The sequence below is a fragment of the Anarrhichthys ocellatus genome, unplaced genomic scaffold, assembly GCF_004355925.1.
Source record: "Anarrhichthys ocellatus isolate YVR2014 unplaced genomic scaffold, GSC_Weel_1.0 scaffold19, whole genome shotgun sequence".
NCBI lineage: Eukaryota > Metazoa > Chordata > Actinopteri > Perciformes > Anarhichadidae > Anarrhichthys > Anarrhichthys ocellatus.
The window spans coordinates 1599991-1627981 of record NW_022280049.1 but is presented as its reverse complement, the minus strand read 5'-3'; the positions used below and the strand labels follow the sequence as shown (position 1 = coordinate 1627981).

At 41.9% G+C, this 27991-nt stretch overlaps 3 protein-coding genes across 5 annotated transcripts in view; 2 read left to right on the top strand and 1 right to left on the bottom strand.

Moving 5' to 3' along the window:
- Positions 1–18322, top strand: atp10b (ATPase phospholipid transporting 10B). Its single transcript, XM_031857609.1, has 21 exons — positions 1–810; positions 3201–3405; positions 3631–3716; positions 4022–4128; positions 5354–5485; positions 5708–5835; positions 6150–6402; positions 7676–7866; positions 9203–9361; positions 10435–10933; positions 11067–11167; positions 11255–11381; positions 11503–11687; positions 13923–14190; positions 15045–15121; positions 15205–15330; positions 15421–15621; positions 15735–15815; positions 15963–16067; positions 16330–16517; positions 17510–18322. Exons 1-21 carry the CDS (start codon positions 401–403, stop codon positions 17736–17738), a joined length of 3858 nt encoding a protein of 1285 aa, XP_031713469.1. The 5' UTR covers positions 1–400; the 3' UTR covers positions 17739–18322.
- A 471-nt stretch (positions 18323–18793) lies between these two features.
- On the bottom strand, positions 18794–23719 carry fbxl3l (F-box and leucine-rich repeat protein 3, like). 3 transcript variants are annotated; one of them, XM_031857967.1, is made up of 5 exons: positions 23463–23719; positions 21692–22052; positions 21293–21415; positions 20891–21062; positions 18794–20543 (listed from the first exon to the last, which is right to left on the bottom strand). In XM_031857967.1, exons 1-5 carry the CDS (start codon positions 23594–23596, stop codon positions 19900–19902), a joined length of 1434 nt encoding a protein of 477 aa, XP_031713827.1. In that variant the 5' UTR covers positions 23597–23719; the 3' UTR covers positions 18794–19899. The 3 variants fall into 3 exon arrangements, with proteins under 3 accessions (XP_031713827.1, XP_031713829.1, XP_031713828.1); XM_031857969.1 differs by having other exon boundaries at positions 22820–23540; XM_031857968.1 differs by lacking the exon at positions 21293–21415.
- A 1701-nt stretch (positions 23720–25420) lies between these two features.
- The window catches only part of atp7a (ATPase copper transporting alpha), a 22234-nt gene continuing 19663 nt past the window's right edge, over positions 25421–27991 (top strand). Inside the window, exons 1-2 of the mRNA XM_031857811.1 lie at positions 25421–25639; positions 27067–27197. Of these exons, the coding sequence (XP_031713671.1) occupies positions 27078–27197 (120 nt within the window). The 5' untranslated portion in view covers positions 25421–25639; positions 27067–27077. The remainder of the gene's footprint in view (positions 25640–27066; positions 27198–27991) is intronic.

The following is a 27991-nucleotide window of genomic DNA, read 5'->3' as shown; positions in this document are numbered from 1 at the left end:
GATGACTTTAAAGAGTTGAAAACTGGTTTCTACTGAAACGAAAGTATTGACAGCAAAGTTAAATTCAGCTGAGGCCCTGGAGCACCTTCTGCTAAATTTCTGACTGTAATTGGTTACTTTATTTCCCCTCTATGTGAGACTTAAACAGCTCCAGTGCAAGGAATGCAAACACACCTGTCAATGTGAAGGGCGGACCCAGAGGAGGACTAGGTGTGCTGTCATTTGTTTCAACCTGGTGTTAGGCCTCACACACACACACACACACACACTCACACACCGACCCATTCAAGGAGAGGATGGGCCTGTAGAGAGTACTTTTAACTTGAAGGAGCTGTAAGTATTGAGAAGATGAGGAGGAAAAGTTGGTAAGAAGAGGAAAAGAAAAACACACGGAGCAGCTATGACGTTGAAGAGTCCCCTGGACCGGGTGAGAGGGGCTCTGAGAGGTCAGAGAGCACGGGAGAAGGACCTCCGCAACTTGGTGTCCAATCTGCCTTATGAGGGCTTGGGGAAGGCAAAGCAACCCAACCGCTACTTCCCTGACAACGCCATCAAGACCACCAAATACACCCTCCTCCTCTTCATCCCCATGAACCTCTTTGAGCAGTTTCACCGTCTGGCTAACATCTACTTTGTGGGCCTGGCTATTCTGAACTTTGTCCCCGAAGTGAACTCCTTTCAGCCAGAGCTAGCTCTGATCCCCGTCTGTGTCATCCTGTCTCTGTCGGCCCTGAAGGACGCCTGGGAGGACTTCAGGAGGTACCAGTCGGACAGGAAGCTCAACAACACGCCGTGCTTCATCTATAGCAGGTAACTGACTCAAAGACAATCATGTCCTGAATATAGAAACGGTGCAGTTGTGTGGTTCATGCATGATGTAGCGAGTGGAAACACTCGTGGTGCCTAATGATTCTCATCAACCAGCATGTTGATGTCTGTGAGAGTGTGTAGATCTGCGTGATTGTGTGTGTTTTACCTCCTCTGCATTTCAGCATCCCGTGAGAATTTTTGACTTGAAATGGAAAATGTGTGGGAGATTATTCCTCTTTTGAAGAGCCTCACAACAATATATATCTCTCACCATCACATTGTGCACATTTGACGAAATCCTCATCTGGGTGTTGCGTCAGCAAAGACAGTAAGGTTAGCAGTTATCTATTTTTGAATTACTGGTGAAGGATGAATAATTCACAAATGAGGATGAACACAGTCGTTTCAAAACCGTTCACTGCTCTGGATGTGATGTGAGACTGGAGGCCACTCCAATGATGAATCCTCACACATTCAACCTCTGGAAGGGTTTGTCATTAACCAGCATTTGCTTGCTTTCAGATTTCCCATTGTTGGGAAGTGCAGCCTCAGCTCAGGGAAAGTCCTGTATCTTCTGTGTGTGTGTGTGTTTGGTGATAGGGTCCAGGTGGCCTATAAGTGCAGACCCAGATGTAGCATCCCGGACACTTCTGAGAACGCACCAGTCCCTCTGGGCCTGTTAGCGGACGCTAGTCATCTCCGCCTCACACAGTCAGATAAACAGCAGTTGAGTCATGGCGAGCGGGCTCTCGTGGGTCTCTTATTGCTCGCTGGGTGGGGATGCTAAAGCTCCATTTTTGGGCTTCTAAAGATTAGAACAGAATCGATCGGCTGGGATTTCTTTGAAGCATACAAATGTTTCCAGAAGAAGCTCAGGAATACATTTTAGGGCTTCCACACGCTTCCTCATTTTCTCTATCTGGGTGAAGTTTATCCATCTGACAGCTCGAGGAACACACATCCCCGCAGTGCATGTTGAGGTCCACGTGGAAGGCTTTCAGATGAGTGGGATTTAACTCTAATTCACCAGACCTTCTCAGATGCACGTCTTCATTTCCCGTCACCCTTCAGCCACATGTTGTTCTCAAAGAGTTGTGAAGTGTGTCTGTTTGAGCATGAGTGCCTTATCTTTAGGGTCATTCTATCAATCTTGTCTCCATCTCAATCTCTTGTCAATCCACCTGCGCTCAAACGTACCGAACATTTCAGCTATTAATCATGCTGATTGACTCCTAACACATGTCATTGTATTGTTAAATATGTCTAATTTTATCATCTGCTCTCTGCAGAACATGCAGTCACCACACTTAACAGACTGTTCCTTTCTGTGGTTTAAGAGTCCTTTTCATTTAATCTACAGCACATGTATGAATGTGACTAATATCATACCTACTATCAAACCAAACAGGTTATCGTGTCACTATATTTCTGGAGATTTGTCTTCTCCACAAATTACTACATTTTCAAGAGACACATCAGGTAGTCAAATTCACAAGAGCCGCTAAATTTGATGATAAGACAAAGATATTAGTTATCAAAGTGAGATCTTTAAGGCAATTGGAAATATGTTTATTTCTGGCAGAGACATCGTTGACAAGTTTAACAAAAGCAAATAACATATTTCCCAAAATGTGAAAGTATGTAGGTGTAGGATCACTGTCAAACATTTAAAAACGTCCTGAATATGTCTTTAATGAAATATAATCTGTGCAATGAGACAAGAGACAATAGACTTTTGAGAAATGAACTTCCCATAACTGGAAACTGTTAACTAGGCTGTCTGACATACAGAAGACGCACATAAAGCTTATCTGACAGGAGAGAATATATTGGTGCAACCTAGTAAGTATAAGAAACACAACATACTAAAAATACAGACCCCCCTCCCCACTCCCGGCATTGTTTGAGGCGAGGTGTGGTGTCATGTGGCAGCCACCTGATCAGGTCCTACATGCAGGGCAGCATGCCTGCAGCTCTCTGTCATTGGTGGTTAGCCAGCTTGATGTGCAGGTTCAAACCATAACGCATGTGGCTCTTTGGAAATCCTCAAACTCTGGGAACGGCCTTGGCTCATAATGTGTACTGTCTTTCTCTGAAAGCTTCCTTATTCCAAAGCACATAAACACACCTGGGCCGCTCTCCAAAAACAACAGCATTGATTTTTCATTTGGTTGTATTGTTTATTCCCGAACTTAAGCAGCTGTGATTATGTTATCCATACGGAGTGAGTCAATATTTAATTTGATTGCACAAACATAGACAAAATACGCCCACTGTGCCAATATTGTTAATAAATGTGTATACTAATTAATATAAAAGCCACCCAGGGACTGTGTATCTTTATGAAATCATCTGTAATAACTGTTGGTGTCTGACATGTATGATTTCAGAAAGGATAAAAGGTTCACAGAGAGCCGTTGGAAGGATGTAGGAGTGGGTGATTTTGTGAAGGTGGTTTGCAATGAGATCATCCCTGCAGACCTGCTGCTCCTGCATACATCAGACCCCAATGGTGTGTGTCACATAGATACATCCAACCTGGATGGAGAGACCAACCTGAAGCAGAGGAGGGCAATGTCTGGCCTCTGCATCTCAGTAAGGAATACACTTCTGAGTTTTACTTCTCTGCTGTGTTTCCTCACAGTCTTCTGTCTCCATTCCCTCTTTGTTGCGTCACCTTTCTCCTCCTCCTTGTGACTGACATTTAACACAACAACTGTAACATTTCCTGAATATCTGCGGTAAATGTGGATCTTTATGTCAAAGGCTGTAAGTTTACATTTGTACTGTATTGACGTTATACCTCCTCTCATTTCCCAGGATCCTGAATTTGAACCTGAAAGCTTCAACAGTGTTCTGGTGTGTGAAAAGCCTGACAACAATCTCAATCATTTCAAGTGTTATGTGTGAGTATCAACTACACAGATCACATGGATTCCCCAAACAGTGCCTTTAAGCCTTTCAGAGAAGCCGAGTAAAACTAATTCCAACCTACTCGCTGCACTTTCTGATGCCACCAGAGGCATTATTGGGGCTGTAATAGACTATAATCGATTTCCTCAGGCACCGCAGCTCCTAACAGCTGGTCTACCATGGTGTCCAGCCATGGCCATAAAGGAGGGAAATTGCTAATGGGTAACATATAAGCAGTAATGAATATCTAACAAGATCTGACAGTACAAAGGAGGTTTCATACTTTCTCCTGCTGCAGAGAGAAACCTGATAAGGCCAAGGTGGGCGCTGGAATAGAGAGTCTGCTGCTGCGAGGCTGCAAAATGAGAAACACAGACCACGCTGTTGGCTTTGTGGTGTATGCAGGTATATTCTCCATTTTCTCAGCTGTTTCACTGCTTTGACCTTGAGCGTTTAGTGTTTTTGTCCAGGGCCACAGCCAGAACTTTAGACCCCACCCAAAGCTTTCTTCTTCTCACTGCCAACCAAACTCTGGAAAACATTTTAATTTAAAGTATTTTTGCATATTTAACCTTGCAAATGTCCAGTTGTACTTTCTGTACATTTTGTCACCCTACATTACAGGGGTTTAGTTATCATAGTGCCGAGCAATTCCTTTGATTGTAATGTGAATGTTTGCGGATCTGTGAGGCTGTAAAAGGCTTTTTTTCACAGCAGCCATGTTGACATGTCATTGTAGGGTAACCACAGGGGTAATCAACAACAATAATTATAGCCCTGATCTATTTAAGTGGGCCAAGCCTCAGGTATTTTGCATGCTTGATCACTGGATTGACTGTGACACACACTAAATAGACAGGGACCATTATTCATGATATCAATTACACCTATTTTTACGTGACATATATAGCTGGTACAGTATAATTGCATATTCTCCATCTTAGTTTAGCGTGTTAGCATGCTAACATTTGCTAAATGGCACTAAACACGAAGTATAGCTGCTGATGGGAATGTCATTAGTTTTTAAAGTAACGTTTTTTGGTCATAAACTTAATTATTAGACAACTTCTCAACTACTGTGACCTGATGATGCTATATGAAGGATCACCAAAGTTAATACAATGATGCACCATCTGGAACAATGTGTCAATACATTGAGTAGCTGTTTTACGGCTGATATGTCACAGGGCACGAGAAAAATTTGACTTGCTGTTGTCAAAGGACAAGTCAGCGGATCCTCAAAGGCAGTAGGATTCATCTTCCACAGATGTCTGTGCTTCAATTCATCCACTAGCTGTTCAGATATTTAAGTCTGGATCAAAGAGGTGGACCAACCAAATGACAGACAGACTGACATTGCAATACCTAGATCCATGTTGGCATGGTTGATAATTTCAGTCAGTCTTAAAATAACAACATGTGTTTGATGTGTAATAATTTACCCACAAATTTCCTGAAATATTGCAGAGGACATGACCTCAGTGTCCGAGTGTCCTGTTTTTTGTCCTTGCATTAGCTGACCCAGAATAAGCATGTTCTAAAATATAACAATCAGTTTCCCTTGGTGTTCACTGACCATTTGGAGAACCTGTTGGTAACTGAATCAACACCCTCTGATCCCACCTTTAAGGCCATGAAACCAAGTCCATGCTCAACGACAACGGGCCAAGATACAAGCGCAGCAAATTAGAGCGGAAGCTGAACATAGACGTCATCTTCTGCGTCATTCTTCTCCTCAGCATGTGTCTCGTCGGAGCACTAGGTCAGTAATGAATTACATAACTTAACCATAAAATCACTACACAGACTGGTTTATGATTAATGATTTTACATTGATGAAGAGATGTTTAATTTCCAATAAAATATAGGCCCAAAAATATGCTAGTAAAAAAGGGAGGAGACAGGGAAAGGTGTGGTGCCAAAAATAGCCTTCCTCCCTGCACGACAGTCTGTGTGATTAATTCCCCTGTCCTCACACATGCAGGTCACTTCTTATGGCTGCAGGCGCTGCCCAGTGTGCCCCCTTACCTTGTCCCTGACAGCAACGGTCACCTGGACAGTCCCAGTCTGTCTGGCTTCTACACGTTCTTCACCATGATCATCCTGCTGCAGGTGGAGGAGTCTGACTCTGTGTACGAAAGAAAGTATTTAGTGTGTTTTTCCTTATTTGTTAATTAAATTTTTTTAATCTTTTCTCCTCATTTCCTCTAATATCTTCTCTTTCTACCGTCTGTTGTAAACTCTCAACTTAACACTTCCCATCACCTCCTTTTTTTCACTTTCTCTTATCACTTCTTCCTCGCTCTCTCCTGTCTTTCTTGTCTATATTTCAATATTCTCCCCACTCCAACTTTCTCCTCTCCTCTCCTCTCCTCTTCTTTCCTTTCCTTTTTTTCTCTCTCTTCCCCTCGTCTCCTCACTTGCAGGTCCTGATTCCTATCTCTCTCTATATATCCATTGAGTTGGTAAAGATTGGTCAGATCTACTTCATCACCAATGACATCGATCTGCACGATGATGAGACAGACCGACACGTGCAGTGTAAGGCCCTGAACATCACAGAGGACCTGGGACAGATTGAATACATCTTCTCCGACAAGACGGGGACCCTCACTGAGAACAAGATGGTGTTTCGCAGATGCTCCATCATGGGCACTGAGTACCCACACAAAGAGAATGGTAAACTTCATACTGAGACATTTTATTTAACCAAAAGAGCTGTTGCCGCACTGCTTTTCATCATAGGCCCCTATTTATTTATATACACTCGTACAAAAAAACAACAATAATCAGACATAGCACTATCCCAGAGGTCATCAGAGAATTAAGCATGCTAGTTTGTTTCCCCTAAGAGTTTCTTCATTCCACCAAGTCCCGACCTACTGTGCTGTGATTGGCTAGTAGGCAGTAGGCCTACTCGTTGCTTTGACTTTTTGGTTAATTTTGCTCATTGGAGAATTTTGCCTTCGGGGCTTTCTCCCAGAAAGAGTTCCGTTTTAAATCCCAAGCATGATCTTTTCCTAAACCTATCAAAGTAGGTTTGTTGCCTCAACCTAAGGAGATTTCTGGCAGAGGCAAACGTCTCCACTGTGTGCTCGATTTCTGTAACTTTTTGGCATGAAAGTGGAATTAGCAGCCTTTCCCCTCGCCAAACTATACCTTTTGTGTTGCTAGTACAAGTTTAAGAATAGTTATCTCGTCTTTACATAAATGTTTTTCTGTGGCATCCCAGTCTCGCGAGGTGCTAAGTCTTAGTGAGATTACCTGATATGTTGTGATTCTGAGCAGTTTGTCACCTGTTCAGTTGGAATGCACTTCCTGTTTGTCTCTGCGTGTGAAACTTAATTTCCCGTTGTGCTGTGTTGTTTTATTGCCTTGCTTTTGCTGCTTTGTCTGTCAAAGAACTTTGTAAGCTCTGTTTTTAAAGGTAATTATCATATAATTATCATAACTCTGTCTTGCACGTGTGAATCCAAACCTGGATTCTTTTTAATATTGAAATTTGACCATACAGAATACATGTTAAGATACAAAGCAGTGGCGTTAAGGCACAATTTGGATACTCATGAGCCTCTTGTTAATATATTGTTTCCCCTATGTCCCCTGTATATTGTGTTGTGTTCTGATCAGAGACACATCCATTGTTTGCTTCCATATTTGTGATGACTAGCTTCAATCTGATCTCTGTCCAATAGTGTTACTGATTACTTTTTACCCTGGAGTAGAGTTCCCTCTTCCCAAAGTTAATTTATTTGGGCTAATTGAAGTATTGAAGGGCCTTTGATTCCACCTGGGTGGGGCTGTTTAATCCATGTCTTTAGAGTTTAGAGTCTTTTGACACTGAAATTGTAGTCAAAGGCTCCACATTTGAACATGACTTGACCTGACATATAGTCCATATAAAATACAGTACATAATGTATGTATCAACATGTTTTTTTGGGGATTTGCAGCCATCCGCCTAGCTGTCCATGCTGAACCAGAGTCAGGGGAGGAGGTCATCTTCAACAAGCAGCCACAACCCCCACAGACTGGATGGTCCCTGGACACTGAGGGCACCGACCCTGACGACACGCCACGTCACCGGCTCAAGAGCAAGGTCAAGGGAAATGCCCAGAGCGATGTGGCCTTCAGCAGTCCGCTGGTAAGATGATCGCTTAGTCAGGAAGAAAAGGCAGATATTTAATTCATAGTGGGGTCAGGTTATGGGTTTTGTCCGTCTTGATATTATAATGCGAGGTCACAGGAAGCCACCGTGGGGAAAATGGTGATCAGCATTTTGTTTGCTCATGCAGGAGGTGTTGTCGTCAGGTAGTTGACTCAAGGCCACCCAGAGGGGCACACAAATTAGACTCATTCTTCTTGATTAACAAGTGTACTTGCAGTTATAATCATGACTGAGTAGCACAAATAAATGGCTCAAAATCAAACATGAGCATTGATTGTGAACTGGCCCACTACTATCAACCTAATGTAGGGAGCCGGGGCGGTTATTCACAAGTCTTCTCTTACCACTCTTATGTAAAGGGAATTTAATCATAATGTCCTTGTTGAGTTTATGATGATGTCTTACCATAAAAACAGAATTAAGAATGCATTTATCTGTATGGAAATGTAACTTTATCCACCCATCCATTTATTAAAGTACTGTAGTTACCTTGCATGGTGAGGAGGAACTGGAGCACGGATTGTGCAAGGGGCAGGATACATACTGGACAGGCTGCTGGTCTATCACATGATCATTGTGTTAAAAAGTAATTAAAAAGTAATTAGATAAGCAGTCTTATTGGGCAATTAGCAACGATACATAAATGTAATTGTCATGTATGTTTCTAAGATCTAGAAATTTGAACTTTTACCCAATGACCTATTTTAAAAAAATTATTTTCCATGTCTAAATACCCACTCAAAAGACCTCAATGTGTCATTTGTTTACCAAAATCTCACCCATCCTTGTGTCAAAAGGCCTCATGGCCCCTGTCCCCGCCGCAGATGGCCGAGCTGCTAGGTGTCAGTGATAAGCACATCCATTTTGGCTCAAAGTTGCCCCTGTGTCTGTGACGGGACATATGGTCATGCTGGGCAGTGTTCGGCACAGACCACTGATGTCACATAAACTGTAAATGTGCACTATTGATTAGTCATAGTCGTCCTGATGTACAGTACAGTAGCTCTGTGCCTATTTTTGTCCACAGGGCAAAGAGAGGTCTGGAGACACAGGCTGAGACAGAAAAAGTCTTGTGTTTATTCCAGCAAGGCGGCACAAAGCCCATCTTTGGTTTTCCTCATGCTGTGTCTCTAATAGAGCAGAACGTTTGTATGAATGAAAACTTCCTCCCTTCCTCCTGTCCCCGTGTCCTTCCTGCAACAGTTCCTTGTAGCTACATGAGCAAACAAAACTGGATACAAATGTTAAAAGCCTGACACTTTATCAACATGAGCTTTTAATTAAAAAAACAGATTAACTTTTACTCCAACAGGAAACTGAGGTGATTCCAGACAGGAAGCTGCTTCAGCAGACTAGTAGGGCAGGGAGCAGCCGCGGCAGCCGGAAGACAGATCCGTACCTGGACTTCTTTCTGGGCCTCGCCATTTGCAACACGGTGGTGGTTTCCATGGCAACAGCTCAGAGACAGAGGGTGAGCGCTTCGTTTACTGTGGAAGTAGTGATGGAGGCACAGTCAGGAGAGGAGAGATGGAGGCACAGTGAGGAGAGGAGAGATGGAGGCACAGTGAGGAGAGAGGAGAGATGGAGGCACAGTGAGGAGAGGAGAGATGGAGGCACAGTCAGGAGAGGAGAGATGGAGGCACAGTCAGGAGAGAGGAGAGATGGAGGCACAGTGAGGAGAGGAGAGATGGAGGCATGGTGAGGAGAGGAGAGATGGAGGCACGGTGAGGAGAGGAGAGATGGAGGCACAATGAGGAGAGGAGAGATGGAGGCATGGTGAGGAGAGGAGAGATGGAGGCATGGTGAGGAGAGGAGAGATGGAGGCATGGTGAGGAGAGGAGAGATTGAGGCATGGTGAGGAGAGGAGAGATGGAGGCATAGTCTGGAGAGGAGAGATGGACAGATGATTTGTTCTCTTGAAACTCCAGTATGCAAACTTGTTTTAAAAAATGGCAAACTTTTCTACTAGAAAGGAATCTATTAATTGTCTCATTCATTATATAAAATAGATCTTTAAACCTGGTGCCCAGCCATGTGGCTGCAGTACTGCAGCAAAATCTCCATAATTGAATCAGTAACACACACACAACAATGAAGTTAAAATTCTTCTTATTAACCTCAAACAATTATTTTAATTTGGAAAGTTCTCTTCAATTGTTTAGCTTTAAGTTTCTGTACGTTCGTCAGTGGTCAGTGCTAATTTTCTTTCATCTTTTAAAGCCCCAGTTGTAAAGATTCTCAGTCCTCGCTAAATCAGCCACATAAAGGGAGATTTGCAGGGGCAAGCAGGGTTGTCTTTATTAATTTTAGTGCTCGCTGCTCTTGACTGTGCTGTTCTCAGGTCTGGCAGATGGGAGAAACTCAAGGTTTTCCCTTGAGTTTGTAATTAAAGGTAAAATTACAAAAAGAAACAAAGTGGAAATGGATGAAACGGTTTTAAGAGTGTTTTTGTGTTATCACCACATATGTGTGTCTGGGCTAAAGGGTGATATAAAAACACTATATGACATACAAATGTCTGTTTTCTTTGCTTCACTTTTTCAGGTGAGTGGGTTTCCGCACTCTGGTCAGGAAAACAACTCACAGGATACTTTGACAGAGTCTGTCTCTCTTCGCCATATTTTCACCTTCTCGCGGTGCAAGCCTAGAAATCGCACCATATTAGAGGACTCAGTTGTAGAGGAGGACTATTTTAACCCCCCTGTAACAAAAGAGGAGGCTGGAGACACCAACGGGCTCCAAATGTGTTCGCTCCATGCTCCGTCCGACAAGACCTCAGATAATCTGAGCTATGAGGCAGAGAGTCCAGATGAGGCAGCCCTGGTGTACGCAGCCAAGGCATATGGCTTCACCCTGCTGGACCGCACCCCTGACAGTGTGACGGTGAGGCTCCCGTCTGGCGAGGATCTGGTGTTTGAGGTGCTGGACACCTTGAACTTTGACTCCAACAGGAAGAGAATGTCTGTTTTAGTGCGACACCCAATCACCAAAGAGAATGTGTTGTACAGTAAAGGTGCAGACTACGCCATCATGGAGCTACTCGGTACACACTAGTGTAACTACACTAACACACATTTAATAAATGATGCCTTTATTAGTCAATACGGAGATACCTTGGGTCATTTCATAATTCACTATGAAACCATATAAATGAATCTGTGTCATATTATTTTCAGAACATCTCAGTGGGAAGCAGAAGAATATGGCAGCATGTACTCAGCATCACCTCAACTGCTACGCTAAAGACGGGCTACGTACACTTTGCTTTACAAAGAAGGTGCACAATCTGATTTGTTGATATTTACCAGCATCGTTGTCTAATACTAGATGAGCTCTGCTCATCTTCTTTCTGCGTGTGCTGCAGATTGTGAGTGACAAGGCGTATGAAAGCTGGTCAGTGAACAGACAGAGAGCTCTGGCTGCTATTGACAACAGAGAGGAGCTTGTTATGGACACTGCAGTGCAGCTAGAGACAGGCCTCTCCCTGCTCGGTAACATGCATCAGCCCAGCACACGCCATTCATGATAAACACTTGAAAAACATACTGTGTATCTGTGTGATAAGCTCTGTGTTTGAATAATGCTTGACCTTGGATACATGTCCTCCTGCAGGGGCGACGGGCATTGAGGACCGTCTTCAGGAGAGCGTCCCAGACACCATCGTGGCACTGCGGGAGGCAGGGATCCAGGTGTGGGTGCTGACTGGTGACAAGCTGGAGACAGCTGTCAACATCGGCTATGCCTGCAGGCTACTGGAAGAGGAAGACCTGTTGATTAACATGAGCTGCAAAAACAAGGTGAGGAGGCCGCTGTTGAGGGTTGGCTGTTTGACTCAGAGCTGCTTTTCTTTACTGATTAAGTGATGCATGATGGAACATCTCTGATTCACTTCTTACACCACAGTTACAATTTGTTTTGGAAAATCAAACATGGCATGAAAGTGTTAACGTGTTAAAGTGTTTACGTTAACGTTAGCGACATTTTTTTAAATAAGCCAGTTAGGTTAGCTGAAACCAGTGGGAAACAGTTTGCTGGCTCCGTCCAATGGTAACAAAATCTGCCCACTAGTGGTTGCCAGGCAACAAGCAGAGACTCCAGGAGGATAAAGAGTCAGCCTCATTTTTACACATTAGACAAACGCGATACAATCAATTAATGAGCCTTAGAGGTACTTGTAGGTACATTTTCTTACCTTTGTACAGAGCCGGGTTAGCTGTTTCCAAGCTTTATGCTAAGCTAAGCTAATCGCTATTTGCGGTATCTTCATATTTACCATACTGAGTGGTGTAGATATTCTCTATAATAGACTAAACTTGTACCACTTGATGATCTTTAGCATATACTCTGAAACATCAGATTTTACTTGGAGGTAGTTAGTTAATCTTACATCAGGAGATCTTACCAGACCTGTCAAATAATATCAAAGCTGGTATTAATGTGGCAGGATTTTTCAAAATAAAGTGTTATGTACTGTAATAGATTCGTGATTAAGGAAATAAGGTGGGGGGAGCTGGCGAGAATAATTATCATGATATCAGCTTAATAGGGCTGTAAGAATATTAATTTCCAACTTAAATTACAGGTTCATTTATTTCTTGTTATTTTTTTAAATACAAAACATAAAATCACATATTGCTTACATGTATGCCTGAATATTTGAGCCACTCAATATGAGGTGCATGAAGTTTTGAAATGAATAAATCAAAAGTAAATACAGTAAAGACCTGGAGTGTTAGAAGCTAACAAGCACCACAAACTCCTCTTGAACTTTGTCCTTTTACGTGATTTATATTTCACACATCACACACGTGACCGTGTTTCTTAGGGCAGCATTGGCTGTTTTTGATGGTCATTCAGTCTCGTATTTTCCAAGCACTATAAGTTCAGGAGGTTTTACCTGAGAGTCCGTCTCCCTCCAATTTAAATGGCCAAAGATTTTCGACCACTTTTACATTTAACTAAAGGTCAAACGCTCACATTTTCATCTGAGAAAGACAAGGTGTCAGGTGTGGGCCCTGCTTCTCTGAGGTCATTAAAGACCCTTCATAACAACCCGACCATGTCCTAATCATCCCCGGCCTCAAATAGACTGAAATTACTCGTCGGCTCTAACGGATACACGGGGAGCTTTCTGGAACAAAGGCCCTGCTGCGCTCCTCTCAGACGGGACTAGTCATTGATGATGAATGGAGGGAGATAGCCCCAATACAATATCTACTGCTTTCATATCTAATTACCAGTCTAATTTTCAACCCCCGGGGGAAATACCCCTTTGCTCATATTGGTAATGAACTTTTTTTTTTCTTGTTTACCACTGTAACTCAATGACCACCTGAGGGGTGCATTCCCACAGTCATCTCCCAACCACACCTAATGGAATTTAACCAGCATTAGATAGATTATCTAAAAACAGGATGTGACCCAATTTTTTTTCATCATGTCCCTTTTCCTTTTGGCTAAGAGGCTGGAGTTATTTACAGACAACAATGATGAGTCCGATGGGACCACAGCCTCATAATTGCTTCTAGTCAGACATCATGAACATGACTCAACAGCATAGAGAGTTCTTTTTATGGATTATAAGAGATGTCACATCCAAGTTAAAACGTATCCTCTTACTTTGTATTTTCTTTAGCTCACCACACTACCTTGTGTGCAGCTAAGTCAAATTAATTAAAAATGTGTAACAGGCCTGCCATGAGCAATACTTTTTTCATAATGGATTCATTTGATGATTATTTGATCAATATATTGTTTTGTCTATAAAATGTGTAAACTGGTAAAAAAAATATAAGATGCCCATCCCATGTTCTCTTTAACCAAAGATGATATCTTCATATTATTTATTTTGTCCAAGCAACTGTACAAATTGAAAACCAAAAATCATCATTTTAGCATTTTTGATTGGAAAAATTATTTAAATAATCAATTGATTATCAAAATTGTTGGCGGTTATTTCTCCACAACTAATTGTTTCAGCTCTAGTTTGTAAAGTTTCATAATACTGATCACAACAAATGTTGTTTTTGCAGCTCGAGTGCACATCCATCTTAGACTGCACACTGGAAGAGGTAAGGAGGTACAGCGAGGACCCTCGCAATGTGGATACAACCCAAGACATCTCTCTAGTGATCGACGGACGCAGTCTGACCATGGCTCTGTCGTCAGACCTGCAGGACCGCTTTGTAGACCTGGCGAAGCGCTGCCGCTCTGTGCTCTGCTGTAGAGCCACGCCCTCACAGAAGAGCAGAGTGGTGAAGGTGGTCAGGGACAAACTCAAGGTCTTGACCCTTGCTGTTGGTAAGAGCATTTTCTTGAGCTTTTCACACAAATCCAAATGCGTTAATCTAATACTTTTAATCTCACTTCAATGCACAACAGAAGAAACAATAAACTATAAAACAGTATCACATTAAAGTGAAAAACAAAATATAACTTGGATAGAACTTTAATATTGTCATTTTCAGCAAAAAATCCATGAATTGATTTATGATTGTATATTGCTGGGATGTTGTTGTACTTACATATACAATAGGCTTTTTCCACAGAAGACATTTAGACATCTCACATTAGGAAAAGCACAGGTGTAAAGCAGGCTGGATTCCATTTAGCTGCTTCAGTTTCAGGGTCCTGGTATTGTGCATGCTGGCTCATCATCACACTGTCAGTACATGGTGGGACACTTAGTTAATGTAATTAGTAAAACCTGTGCTTTTCCAAATATGACAAGTCACAATGTCTGCTGTGAAGAAGACCTGAGAAGAAAAGCAAAAAGCATTGTATGGGAAATAAATGGTTTTGTGAGAGAATGCAAAGTGTTGCAGGGGAATAGAAAGGTAATTCTTTCAGGTTTTCTACGGCTCTTGATCTTATCCTCTTTGAGCCATTGAACCTCCTGAAAAATGTATTGTTGGACATTCGACAAGAAAGTCTCATTTACCTTGAATAAAAACAAATTCATACCAAAACATCAAATTAAATTACTCCATGTACTGATGCAGATTTTTGTACTCCTGGCAGACTTACATTTTAAATTGGCGTCCTGCATTTTATTTGTGTTAATGTATTAAGACCCATCAAGTCAGTGGGTTTTAATACATTTTCTTCTTTCATAGACTCCTGCTGTTGAACTGATATTCACTCTGTGGTTTCAGGTGATGGTGCAAATGATGTCAACATGATCCAAGCAGCGGATATCGGCATCGGGCTATCCGGTCAGGACGGCATGCAGGTCTGAACTGTGGTCTTTAGCTTCAAAGATGTTATTTGTTTCTTCTGCTGCTCTCACTGTCCAACACTCCATGTCTTCTGCAGGCGGTCATGGCGAGTGATTTCGCTATATCTCGCTTCAAACACCTGAAAAAACTTCTCCTGGTTCACGGACACTGGTGCTACACTCGACTTGCCAACATGATCATTTTCTTCTTCTATAAGAACGTGGTGAGTGTCGTCTCTACGTCGGAGCGCTCTGCTGTCTGAATAAACTCTTGATTTCTCATGTAATCATCTACACTTTCATGTGCTTCCCAGGCCTACGTGAATCTGCTGTTCTGGTATCAGTTCCTCTGCGGCTTCTCTGGCACTGCCATGATCGACTACTGGCTGATGATTTTCTTTAACCTCTTCTTCACCTCGGTACCGCCCATCATGTTTGGGATTATGGACAAAGATGTGTCTGCGGAGATGCTGCTGGGTGTTCCTGAACTGTACAGGACCGGACAGGGTGCAGGGGTCAGTCACAGTAGCAGCTACATGTTTATAGAGTCATGAGTAAAATGCACCAAATATTTTGCTAATTTGATATATTCAAACGTGTGTGTGTGTGTGTGCGTGTGCTTGTTTAGGTATACACGTTTTCAACTTTCTGGATCTCCATGCTCGATGCCTTCTATCAGAGTCTGGTGTGCTTCTTTATTCCATATTTGGTAAGCGAAAGTTTGAATTCTCTGTCTTCGATAAAATATTGTGCAAAGTGGCCGTTCTGTTATGGTGCGTCCTCTGAGTTACCAGTTATTTTACTGGTTCAGTGCTTTTTGCCTAAAATTTGACCACATGTATTTTCTCCCCTACAGGCTTACCAGGATTCAGACATTGATGTTTTTACCTTTGGAACTCCTTTGAACACAATTTCTTTATTTACCATCCTGCTGCATCTGTCAATAGAGATCAAAGCCTGGGTGAGTGCTGAACTGATGGATATCTATTTCTAGCTATAATCACGGTATATACTCCCCGTGAACCTATACTCTTATCATTAAATACTTTCAGTCTGGTCTGCATTTTATACTAATACGATGACAACAACAACAATATGGTAATTTCAAACATTATTTACATTAATCCAGTGAATGCAATCAAAACAAATCATTAACAGACAGTTTATGATGAATTGGGTTGTAATCAAAATATGTAATTGTTGTTTTTGCATCTGTCTTGCAGACGGTGGTTCATTGGGTAATCATGCTGGGCAGTGTGGCATTGTACTTCATAGTGACGCTTGCCTACAGCGCCATCTGTGTCACCTGTAACCCTCCGTCCAACCCGTACTGGATCCTCCAGAGCCAGATGGCCGACCCCATGTTTTACCTTATCTGCATCATCACCACTGTGGTGGCTCTGATGCCCAGGTACTAGTCATTTAATGTGCCCTCGTCATTGTTACTGAATAGCTTTTTTAATGTAAATATTTGAATATATTCTGCCTCGCTCTATTGCATACCTCTGAAGAGCATTGACGCAGCAGATTGCTTTTTATAATTGTCCCATTTTCCTACTTTTATCTCCTGTTATATGTATACTTAAATTTGGGCAAATGTCAACAATTTTCACACTGACATCTACAGGAACTAAAATGAGAAAGAAATATAAACTGCAGGACATTTCCTATCACATATTGCACTTGGAAAGGCAATAGTTAAAAAGCAGCCTACTGTACACTGCTGTGCTGGTAATTTACAGTCAGGAGAATGTTGAACTCTTCACTGTTTTTCCTGATAAGATGACATGTGATAAAGAAAATATGGTTATCATCGGATGCCCCGCTGGATCTTACAGGTTGACACTCTCTAACTAGGGCTAATTCTTCTTTGTTTTAAATCAATCAGTTATTTAGTCTTTAAAAAGACAGAAAATAACACCTCACACCTCGGCAAGGCAACGTCTTCAAATGTTCTGTTTTGTCCGACCAGCTGTCCAAAACCCAAAGATGTCCCATAACCTCACTATGAATTGTAACGCAAGATCATTCGTGACATTGCTCATTTTTAGGAGTTACAAATCAAAAAGGTCCGAAACCGCTGTTGTAGACCTCTTTCCGCTCCCGTTTAAAATGAATCAGCCTCATAATTATATTATGTATTTGTTATTTTGGAGTTTGTATTTGACTTGTGCAGTGTGAACTGCTAAAGGTTGTTGTGGTGCATAAACAGTCTCGGCAGATTTGTAATTAAATAATGTTAATTGTGAAGTCCAGGAATGATCTGCACCACGGCTCGGTCTTTCCTCCTGGTTGCTGATGCGTCTGAAAGTGCTGATATTTAGAGGGAATGCTCTGATTTACATCAAAGAGCCGCATATTTTTCACTGGCCTACTTTCTCACCACCACACTCTCTCCCCCAGGTACATGTTTCATGTGCTGAAGAACTCTATCGCCCCCTCCCCGCTTGTGCAAGCCAGGCATCTGGACCGGCTGGACCCCTTCACGCGGGACGAGTGGATGAAGGAGTGGAGGAGCTTCAGGAGCGCGAGCCGGGTCAAACGCTCCAGGTTGTCTACCCCACCCTCTCCCACCCTGGAGACCCCTGCGGAGATTTATCCCCAGTCTGTCACCCCCTCTGATGTCATGTAGGATGAATTCCCACTGAATGTCATGACAAAAAACGATCAGAGGCCTGTAAACACACGAGAAACAGACTCGTTGGCAACTTGAAGGAATAAGATGATTGTTTATTCAGTAAATGGTAAATATTCCTCATGATTGGATGTATTCTAGTGTGTTTTCATTTTTGGGGAAATACTCTTCTTCTTGGACAAATCATCGATTGGGGTGATGAGTGAGTAAAAGTATGTATGCCCTCTCCTCCTTACCCTCCTCATAACAAGCTGCCATAGTGAACACATAAGCCTGTTACTTTCCTGATGGGTTTTCCGAGCACAGTGGTAACCCACTTAGTCATGCCACCCACCCCTCCAAAACGTGGCACTTTTCCAGAACAAAATGCTTAGCTTGTTTAATATATTCCTCTCAGATACCCTAAACAGTCACAATGCATCCTGTCACTGAGGCGAACACACGTGTGTGCTTTACAGATTCTGGCTGTTTAGAAAAATGTATGTTTTTATACTGTAGGCTGGGCCTGTGACTGGTTGTGTGAATCTTTTTGTATCTGTAAATTTTGCTATGAAAATACACTAAGAACAATTAAATTGTGTTTATCCCAAATATGTGTTTGTGTGTGTGTCATCTTACTTCAGATGCAGCATCTAGATCAAACAAGAAAAAAACGGTAAATTCAGAAGAATCAGAAGAAAAGGCTTCTAAGCTACAAAGTCTTATGCCTTTTTTTTATGTAAATGGAGTGTGCACAAGCCGAATCCACTTGTAAAAAGGGCTGAGTTATCATTGGCATACTTCATTATACAGTAGCAGCTCTGCTTATATAAGGTCCCACTGCCTCCACTTAGACCATTGCTGCTCTCTAGTGTTGAAAAGGAAAAGCTGCAGAAAGGTCAAAAGGGACGAAGTCAGAAAGCTTGATCATATAGTCACAAGAATACGCAACATATAAGTGAATTAAACACATTTTAATTGATAATTAAATACAGCATAAATAAAAGAAAGTTACAATGAAGCATCACATACATAAACAAATGTGACAAATTAGTAAATACAAGGCTTTTTTTAGAGCTGTTTTATTGTATTGTGTTACAGTGTGGCACTGAATACTGTGGGCCTATTGTGTTAATGCACCAGAACTATTTTGCACATAATAAATTGCACAAAAAAATGAAAGGAAATGCAACCAGAAGTTTGGCACAAAGGCCTCTATTTTGAAGACAGTAGACGTCTGGTGTGAAAACCTTCATCTGTTTAGCCTGTGCTTCTAGATGAACAGAGATGTCCATCTATAATTAAAAAAAATAAAGTGCATCTGAAATCAGAAAAAAAATTATTATATTATTATATTATATTTTCGGGACATGGAGATATATTTAGTGCAGAAAGAATGAAGTTTGTTGGGTTGAAATAAATTGTCTCATCAATTTAGATTTCTGACTAAAAGCTTATAGAACACAAGCTTTAAATTTGAAAGGAAAATAAAATCTATTTCAGCTGTGAAAAAAGAGGATAGTAGTATGACTGGTTTAGATTATTTCAGATGTTTTAACTGACAACCATAAACCAAATTAAAATGTTGTAGTGTAAGATTAATTATTAAACTCCACTGTCACAAACACACATAGGCAAGAATACAAAAGACCCATTTGTGTTTTACATGAAGCTGTGACTCTTGCTCTGCCTCAACTGGAAACTCCTGTTCTCCCTGTGCTGCATTAGTATCTCTATTGTTAGTCCTCTTTCTAACAACGGCTGGATGCACCAGACGCGGCCTCAAACTATATCCTGGGAACTGTAGGAAATCACCAACTTAAGGAGGAGTAGATGAGACGATTTGAGACTTAAGAGGGATGTAGCGATAAGGTAAAGAATAACATTTCACCACAACAAAAGGCCTGGAATTCACTGAACAACACACACTGATGATAATATGGGAAATGCTGTTCAGTGTGATGCTTTTTGTATGCTTTTAATATTAGCCAACAGATGACAGATCCACATCCTTTTAAGTCCACAGTTTTTAAGTGAGAAAACATTTTCAGTCTTACATCAAACCTACTGCAGGTAGAAATACAAGTGACAGCTTTAGAAATTACCCATGAACACTAATGACTTACTGCCAAAAAAGAGCCAATCACACTGCAGCCCTCCGCTCTGGCTTCACGTCAGCCTACCAGGTGGGCATCATATCAGGGAACCACATGCGGCCCAGGTGCTTGGACACCTCACTGTTGATCTGCTCCATGTTGTAGCTGCTGTCTGGGATTAACACCTCCTCCATGATTGACAGCTGAGTCAGCCTGCCCCCGCACATCTTTACGAACTCCACAAAGCCACTGCAGGTCACTTCACACTCGCCTAGCCCGATGGCAGTCAGGCTTTTGCAGCGTTCGGCGATGCGGATCAGCTCCTCGTCCAGGGGCTCAAGGCCGTTGGCACACACCACGAGCTCCGCCAGCCGAGGACAGTTCAGTCCGATGCGACCCAGCATCTCTTTGCTAACTGTCCGGCCAAAGTACAGGTGGGTGACGGGAGTCTCCTCGAGGAAGAAGGGCTCATGCTCATCCTCATAGAGGAAGAAGTACATGACGATGTTGACCTTGGGCGAGTGTTGGACCAAGGCCTCCCAGCTGCTTCCCTTGATGGTGTGAAAGTGTGTCTGCCCGGGGTTTTCGCTCACCACGTCAATGCGCAGGTGGTCCAAGTGGACGTGTTTTTCAGAGGAGAGGGCCAGCAGGAGCTCGTCACTCAGGAGATGGTAGTTCAACGCCAGCTCCCTGAGTCCATGGCACTGGTCTGCTACACACATTATACCTGAGGACAGGAAGAGAAGTCAGAAAAACATCTAAATGGGAAGAGAAACAACAAATCAAACTGATAATCAGCGTGGCTCTAGGGATTCAGTCCACCACTCTGGTCCAGACTGAAATATCATGTATGTTACCTGTGAGATAGTCACAAAGTAAAGCGACATGGAGCATCTTGGTGGCCTAGGGATTAAACACACTGACCATGTAGTTGTAGTTCAAGCCCGGGCCAACACATTTGATGCACATCATTCCCCCTTTCTCTCTCTCTTCTCATTTCTGGCCCACTCTCTACTCTGCTGACTAATAAAAGCAAAACCCCCAAAAAATAATGTATTCAAAATGTGCAGTGACCTGCTGGGGAGACATGAGGACAACTGCTCATCTTCAGCAACTTTAGGGTATTGCTGTTGTTGGCAACCAGCACCTTCAGGGACGGGTCGTCCACTGGCGTGTCATCCATCTTGATGGAGGACAGGGACTTGGAGTTGACAAACACCACTGTCAGTGCAGACACAAAGTGGGCCTGAGGAGGGACAAACTATGCTGATTAAACCACAATGTCTTACACCAAATAAATGTGCAGGATTTTATTTTCATCACTGTACAGCCATGACTTATGAGGGATAAGGGAGATGATAGCAGACATCGGACAAACGGAGGACATGATGGGACTAATCGAGCTCCCTGCATGTAACAAACGAGACAGCAGTGAAAGTGTTGACATGTGCGTTTGAAGCACAGGCAGCCTCTTACCTGACATACATCCATGAAGCTGGGCCTCGCTGTGGAAATCAACCCCAGGGTCTTAATGGTACAGTTCACCAGCTGGGAGAGAATGTCACAGGCCGCCTCTGCAGATTCTGTGCAGCTGTCCACCTGATTTACCAGCAGTGAGTCACCATTTCGGTAAAAATAAGAAAGCACACAAAAATGAGGAACGGAAAGACGGAGGTGCACTACACAAATAATCTCAGCCCTGAATGTGTGTTAAGCCCACTAATGCCTAGGCAGCTGATGCGTCATGATCAATTCTGCAGCAGATGGTTTGGATTAAGGAGAAGACATATTGTTTTCAAGACAGCTGTGTTGTGAAAATGGAGGAGGAGGTGAAAGGAGAGAGATCAATGGGTGACAGCAGGGAAGGGCTCTTACCTTGAAGCTGACATACTGCAGGTGCTGGGCATGCTTCTTAATGATCTGCTGAATGAGGTTAGGGTGAGTGGAGCGCAGGTAAGACGTGGCCGGCTGATTGAGCTCAAACTCAAACCTCCTCCACAGATCAGGGGTGTGAAAGACGTGATTCCAGCAGCGACACACCGACGAGGCCCTGGCCCGGTCAACGAGGGACAGATGCTGGAAGATCTGCAGGACGGCTAGGTGGGGCAGGTTACCCCAGTCCTCTGCTGAAGTCAGGGCGAAGCTGGACGTCCCTCGCTTCTGTCTTTGAGCCCCCCTCTCATGAGAGGGGAAGCGCTGGCACTTTGATTTGAGACTTGTCCTTCCTCGTTTCATTCTGAAACAAATCAGCACACAGTGGGATCATGAGATTAGGAACTGTTCAACGTTTAAATGCAAACAGTAAAAGGATGCAATGCACAGCGCGTACATCAGCATATCAGTGCATATTATACTTAACTATCAGTGTGTTGTAATCTGACAGTGACAGTACTATCTCACACTCTAAGGTTGTGGCTGAAACCAGGAAATGTTCAGTTAATTTCACCTAAAATAAGTTAGTTTCTCCCTCCCTCTCTACATAACATATTGTAGTTGTTTAATAACTAGACCTCAAGAGGTAAGTTACATTTTCAAATAGCACATTAACACTGCGTGTCATTTCTTTAAAGGGGGTTTTAAGGATAAGCATCTTCATCTCTGTAAAATCTTTGTTTTTAACCCCATGTTGGTAGTTTACAACAACAGTTCAATTTGAATCAGTATCATTATGGAAAATGTCTATTTTAATCTTTTACCAGATGTTTTTTGCACACACTGACTGGTATTAATTCTATTAAATCAATGATACATAATAATAATAATAGTTTATCAAATTAACTACTCATTCGATCAGTTAGTTTATACTAAATCTACCACTAATTTCAGTGAAAATGCAAAGTGCACTGCTTGTGTTCTTCCATTGTTTACTGAGTTGATAAAGTACAACTTATAGCAAGCTTGCCTGCATGAACATGAAAACTGCCTCTGTTGATATCGGACCTGAGGCGTCTAAGACTGGTCAAATACTGTATACGGATGAATATTGAACAATAGCAAACTCACCTCAAAGACTTGTCAAAACACTTGGACAAATTAAAAGTGATGCTGAAGCCTTTCTACAGAAATGTTCCCGCAGTCTCGTGGAGGCAATCTTTCACTGGGTCCCAGGATAATTTGATGTAATCTACACGCATGAACCACCAATGTGAAATGCCACACTCATTAGGTTCATAACATGGTGACTCATAATTTCCACAACATTGCAGTATTCATCTGAAGGTGTGCTGATTCTGTCATCACTGGCCTGCTTATTTATCTTCTAAGTCGAGTTACATTTTATGTATCTTCCCTTCATAAACCAGACCTGTTCTGAGGCTTCAGATACAGGGTTTCAACAGTAAATTGCTTGTAAAGTCTGCTCACAGATATGTTGGTCCAGCCTATAAATAACAATTTACAACATATTTTGTATACTGCGCACTTTCAGACAGCTCGTTAAGAGCATGATACAAATACTGTAGATACAAACTGCACTGCGTGTGTTTAAATCATTCCTATCAACCTGTCCATTGAACTGAGCTGAACTACAGTGAAACGCACCTGTGGCATCAGGTACACGTTTACTGAAATCTGGACGCTTTATAAGCACAAGACTCATACAATTATAACACACAGAACAAACGGCATGAAAACACGTGTTACTTACATGAGCGGCTTACAAACTACACGTTCCTCCCGGTTTTGTGCTCTGCCGTTTGAGGAGACAGCGTTCACTCGGAGCCATGGCTGGAGATCGGTGGAGAAACGCTGTTGATATAGGACAACGGGAGCAGCTCCCATAATAAGCTCTCCTCACGGCTTTAGCGCACAGCTTGACGTGCAGCCCCGGTACACGTGAGCGGGAGAAAACATGGATCTGCTCGGCTGCATCTCTCACCACCAGCATGCATGCAGAGAAATAGAGGCAATATCTACATCAACAGGGGGAATACACGCTCACTGCGTTTTCTTATTAAAGCGGCTTTACCTTTGCTTTGACTCATTGATTTACGTTTGTGTGTGTGCGTGCGTGTGTGTGTGTGCGTGCGTGTGTGTTGTGACCCACGAGCGGAGAGCACTAGATACTATGTGCATGCATACTGGGAAAATAGGTCAGTGTGTCAAAATGTGTATGTGTGTGAAAGAGAGAGATTTAAAAAAAAAGTCCATTAATCTAACTTTAAAGCAAGGTGTCTATTTATGCGTTCCAATGCCCATACTACCATACTATTTAGTAAGCCAGGGAAAAAACAGATTTAGTAAGTTTCCAATGCCTATGTGTCACAGTAGGCCAAAAATACCAGGATGTCCTGCTGCATCAGGTCACATTTTGCAGTATGCAAGCAAGCATACTTTTCTGGCTATTCTGAACCAAAATCCTCTGTGTAGTGGATATATGAGACAGATAGTCAAAGTTAAAGCTGCAGTGTTATGATGCAGTGGTATGTCCCAAATACTACATGCAACGGTACATACTTTGTAAGGGCAGCTGCAGTAAAAGTAAAGAAGTCAAAATATCCGATTTGGAACGTCTGTGTGTGTTTGTGCTTTGACAGGCCGACCGTCAATCATTGGTGCTTCTTCATGTTTTCGTTTCCTTTTGATGCGGCTAATTAAAGCCTATTACGCATTTATGATCCTTGTTTTGCATTAATGAGCGCAATATAACAGTAGTCTCTCTGTTAACCTCTCCTAACCCCATGGCCAGGCTTTAGCCTTTATTTTGACAGCAGGTTCCGATTAATCAATTCCTCTCACTGTCATAAAGACTACTTTATGATTAATGTAGAACATGTGTATACTTTTACTGACTTGGCAGCCCTGATGTTGTTTTTGTGTGTTTTCCATTTTGCATACTTGTTTGTGTGTGTGTGTGTGTGTGTGTGTGTGTGTGTGTGTGTGTGTGTGTGGCCATTGAATCCACTTTCGACCCACTTTCAACCCACTATAGAAAGTGCATGGATGATATCAACGATTACTGATCAGTAAAAACAAGTTTGAACGGAATAAATCAAGCGTAAATTTGCCTGATAGGCTCACACTTCATCTTCATCATCTGTTTGGCAAACACACACAAAAACTCCTAACTTATAAAGTCTTTACTCAAATACAGTCTCAAAAGAGTTCATATAATAGCAAATCATTGTAGGCGTGGAACACTACAATGAAGGAAATGCAGCCTTTACGAGGTCAATTTAGGGTAATATGTGCTATAACTGTCAGGCTGCAACCAACTCTGCTCCCAGTAGACCACACAACACCAACAACACAACAATCTGTGCAATATAAATACACTGTGCAATACAAAACTGATTCTGTCTGTATATATAATAATGCAACACAAAAATTACTCTGTCTGTATATATAATATTTTAGTTATTGTGGATTTTTTACTTCATTACTGTTTTATTACTTATTTACTTATTTATAATACTTGTTTTGATCTTGTTTTTTACTATGTCTCTTGTTTGCACTATCCACTATGCTGCTGTAATTCTGTAAATTCCCGCACTGCGGGACTAATAAAGGATTATCTTATTTTACCTTATTTACCAAAAGCATTGCCATGTCTTGCCTAACTGTAGCCCCGCCCCTTGGAAGTGACGCGGCACTGTGTGCAGACGTCAGTCACGTCGGCATGAGAAGCAGAAAGAAAAACAGCTTCACGGGCCAATTTTAGTGATAACGGGGGAAAACAATAACCTCAGCACCACTCGTTATAGCTCGCAGGCGGAACGATGCGTTGCTCGTAACGTAGGGTGAAGAGAAGAAGCTAGCTAGTTTAGCCACGCAGTGTGCCAGTCATTATCCTGGAGCTAACTAACGGCTAACTGGTCTCTGAAGGTAAGAGTTTTTATTTCATGCTAAAACTAACCTTAACGTTAGCCGTCTTTTAACAGAGGACATGTGTTGTCTACAATGTTAAGGAAAGAGTACTTTTACTTTTGACACCTCAGCTGACTTTAAGTAGACAACACACTGTTTTGTGAGTTTAGTAACAAGCTATTTTTAAGTTTAACTCATTATTTAGCCTTAGCTAAGTCAAGCTATCCTGCGGTTAAAGTTAGCTAAATTAAATCCAAGAGTTTGAGGATCTTACTCACTAAGTTGCTGTCACCAAACTTTGTTACAAATCATATGTAGAGCATGTAGTTACTTCTATGTGCTGGGTAGTAGTAGTGTTAACAGAGAGTGAATTGCGTTTGTTTTCTCTTTGACTTGATTCTTAGCCTTGCTGTTTTTTGGTCCCGTTAGTCCGTCAGTTGTATTCGTTAACATTAGGTGTCTCAGATGTAAACTATTCTCCTCAGTTTGTGATTAGATGGCCATCATTACGTCCAGAAGGGTTGTAGTCCACGTGAACAAGCTTGACCACTAAGATGACCTGTGGCAGGTGTCTTTCTAAACTCACGAGGAGCTGATTATTGTGACTATTCTCACATTTCAGCTTGTACCAACATTCACTTGGTAAAAGCAAAGTTCTAGGTTGGCACCAGATTTGTTGAATGACAGTAATGTTACCTGCCTGTTAAAACACTTGAGGAGATTGTAGTTTTAATGAAAGTGACATCATGTTCAGAGCTTTAATCTGCAGTGGCTTGATGACCAAATAATTTTATCCAAACAAGGAAACAGTAACCTTTCCTTTTATTTTTACATTGTGTACGAAGAAGCTTTGTATTATTTTTCGTTTTTTGTCAAGTGACTGTGAAAATACTGGTCACAGGTTATATAAATTAATCTAATTTGGCAGCAATTGTGCAGCTCAAAATGTTTTCCTTTGATAATTATTTGTCAATTTTGAACCTTAATCTCCAAGAAATGGCAAAACAAATTTGATTCACCTTTTTAAAAAGGGTGAAATATCCTGGTTTCTTTAAAATATGTAGTATTGTGAAGTGCTTTCATGTCTCGTTTTGGTGCGAGGCTTATAGTTGTAGTTACAAAACAGTTTTATTGAAACAATTAGTCTCCTCACAGCTATCAGGTCCTGTGGTTCTCAGTAATATATTAATGTCTCTTCTGATTCAAATAAATGATTTAATGCCTAGTGCCGTCTAACTATATTGAAAGTGTATAAAGACCTCAATCTTGTGTTGAAGTGACTGTCATAATGTGTTTTTACTAGCCTGTTGTTTCATTCTGTGAGAAGAGCCGACCTTTCTCTTTTAGCATTTGTGCAGACTTTGTGACGCATTCCCTCTGTGTTACTGTTTTAAAGCCAAGGACTTGAAGTTTGATGTTAAGTTTCCTTTTTGTGTCCTTTTTAGAGAAAGCAATCATGACACAGAAAGTCAATCTGTGTTCGGTTTCCCTGGGAGTGGTGGGAATGACTTGTGGCTCCTGTGTCCAGTCCATCGAGCAGCGCATCGGTTCGCTCCCTGGAGTGATACATATAAAGGTAAATTCTGTCTTTGCAAAGATATAAACACATTTTTACATTTCAAGTCAAACAGCGTTGAGGTGATGAGGACGATGAGGTGCAGTTTAAAACCGGATCTGAAATGACTACCATGGATGTTGTACCATGAACCTCGTTGAAAAGGCAGATATGCATCTATTATTATTTTAACCAAAGGTTCCGGCCCATTTTAGGGTAATGCAGTTTGATAAATCCCACAGTCTTACTCCCTCAGGACTAGCTGGTCTGATATACAACAAAGCAACATCAACAAAGCCATGAGAGATAGCTTAATTGCAATAGTCGTGGTCTGCTGTTTTGTTCATCGTGTGTTTACCCCTCAGGCTAGGGCTAAATGAGAAGATAACGTAATATTGTGCTCCAGATTAAGCCCTGCCCTTTGCAGGACTGTGACAGCAGGTCGATATGCAGTCTGTACCCACAGGAAATGTCATTTATGTTTTAAGAGAATTTAGTTCCTGGTTCATTTTAAGGTAATTGATATAGACATGATCTGGGAGGAGTGAATCGAGTTTTCTTGGTACAACAGTCGTCTTGTTCTTTGCCCTCCGCCGTCTCTCATTCTCAGAAAAAGAATCCAACAGGGAGGGCCACTCACAACAAAATCCCTGCTGTGGTTTGTAACTCATTGTTCAGTCAAGTGATCCCTTCAGTGTGTCACATGTTTCCTTCTTGCTAAAGAGGAAGAGTTAAGGGTCATCATGCTGACAGAACACAATGTGAGCTTGGGCAATGGACTTTTCTTTTTATATATATATATATATGTGTGTGTG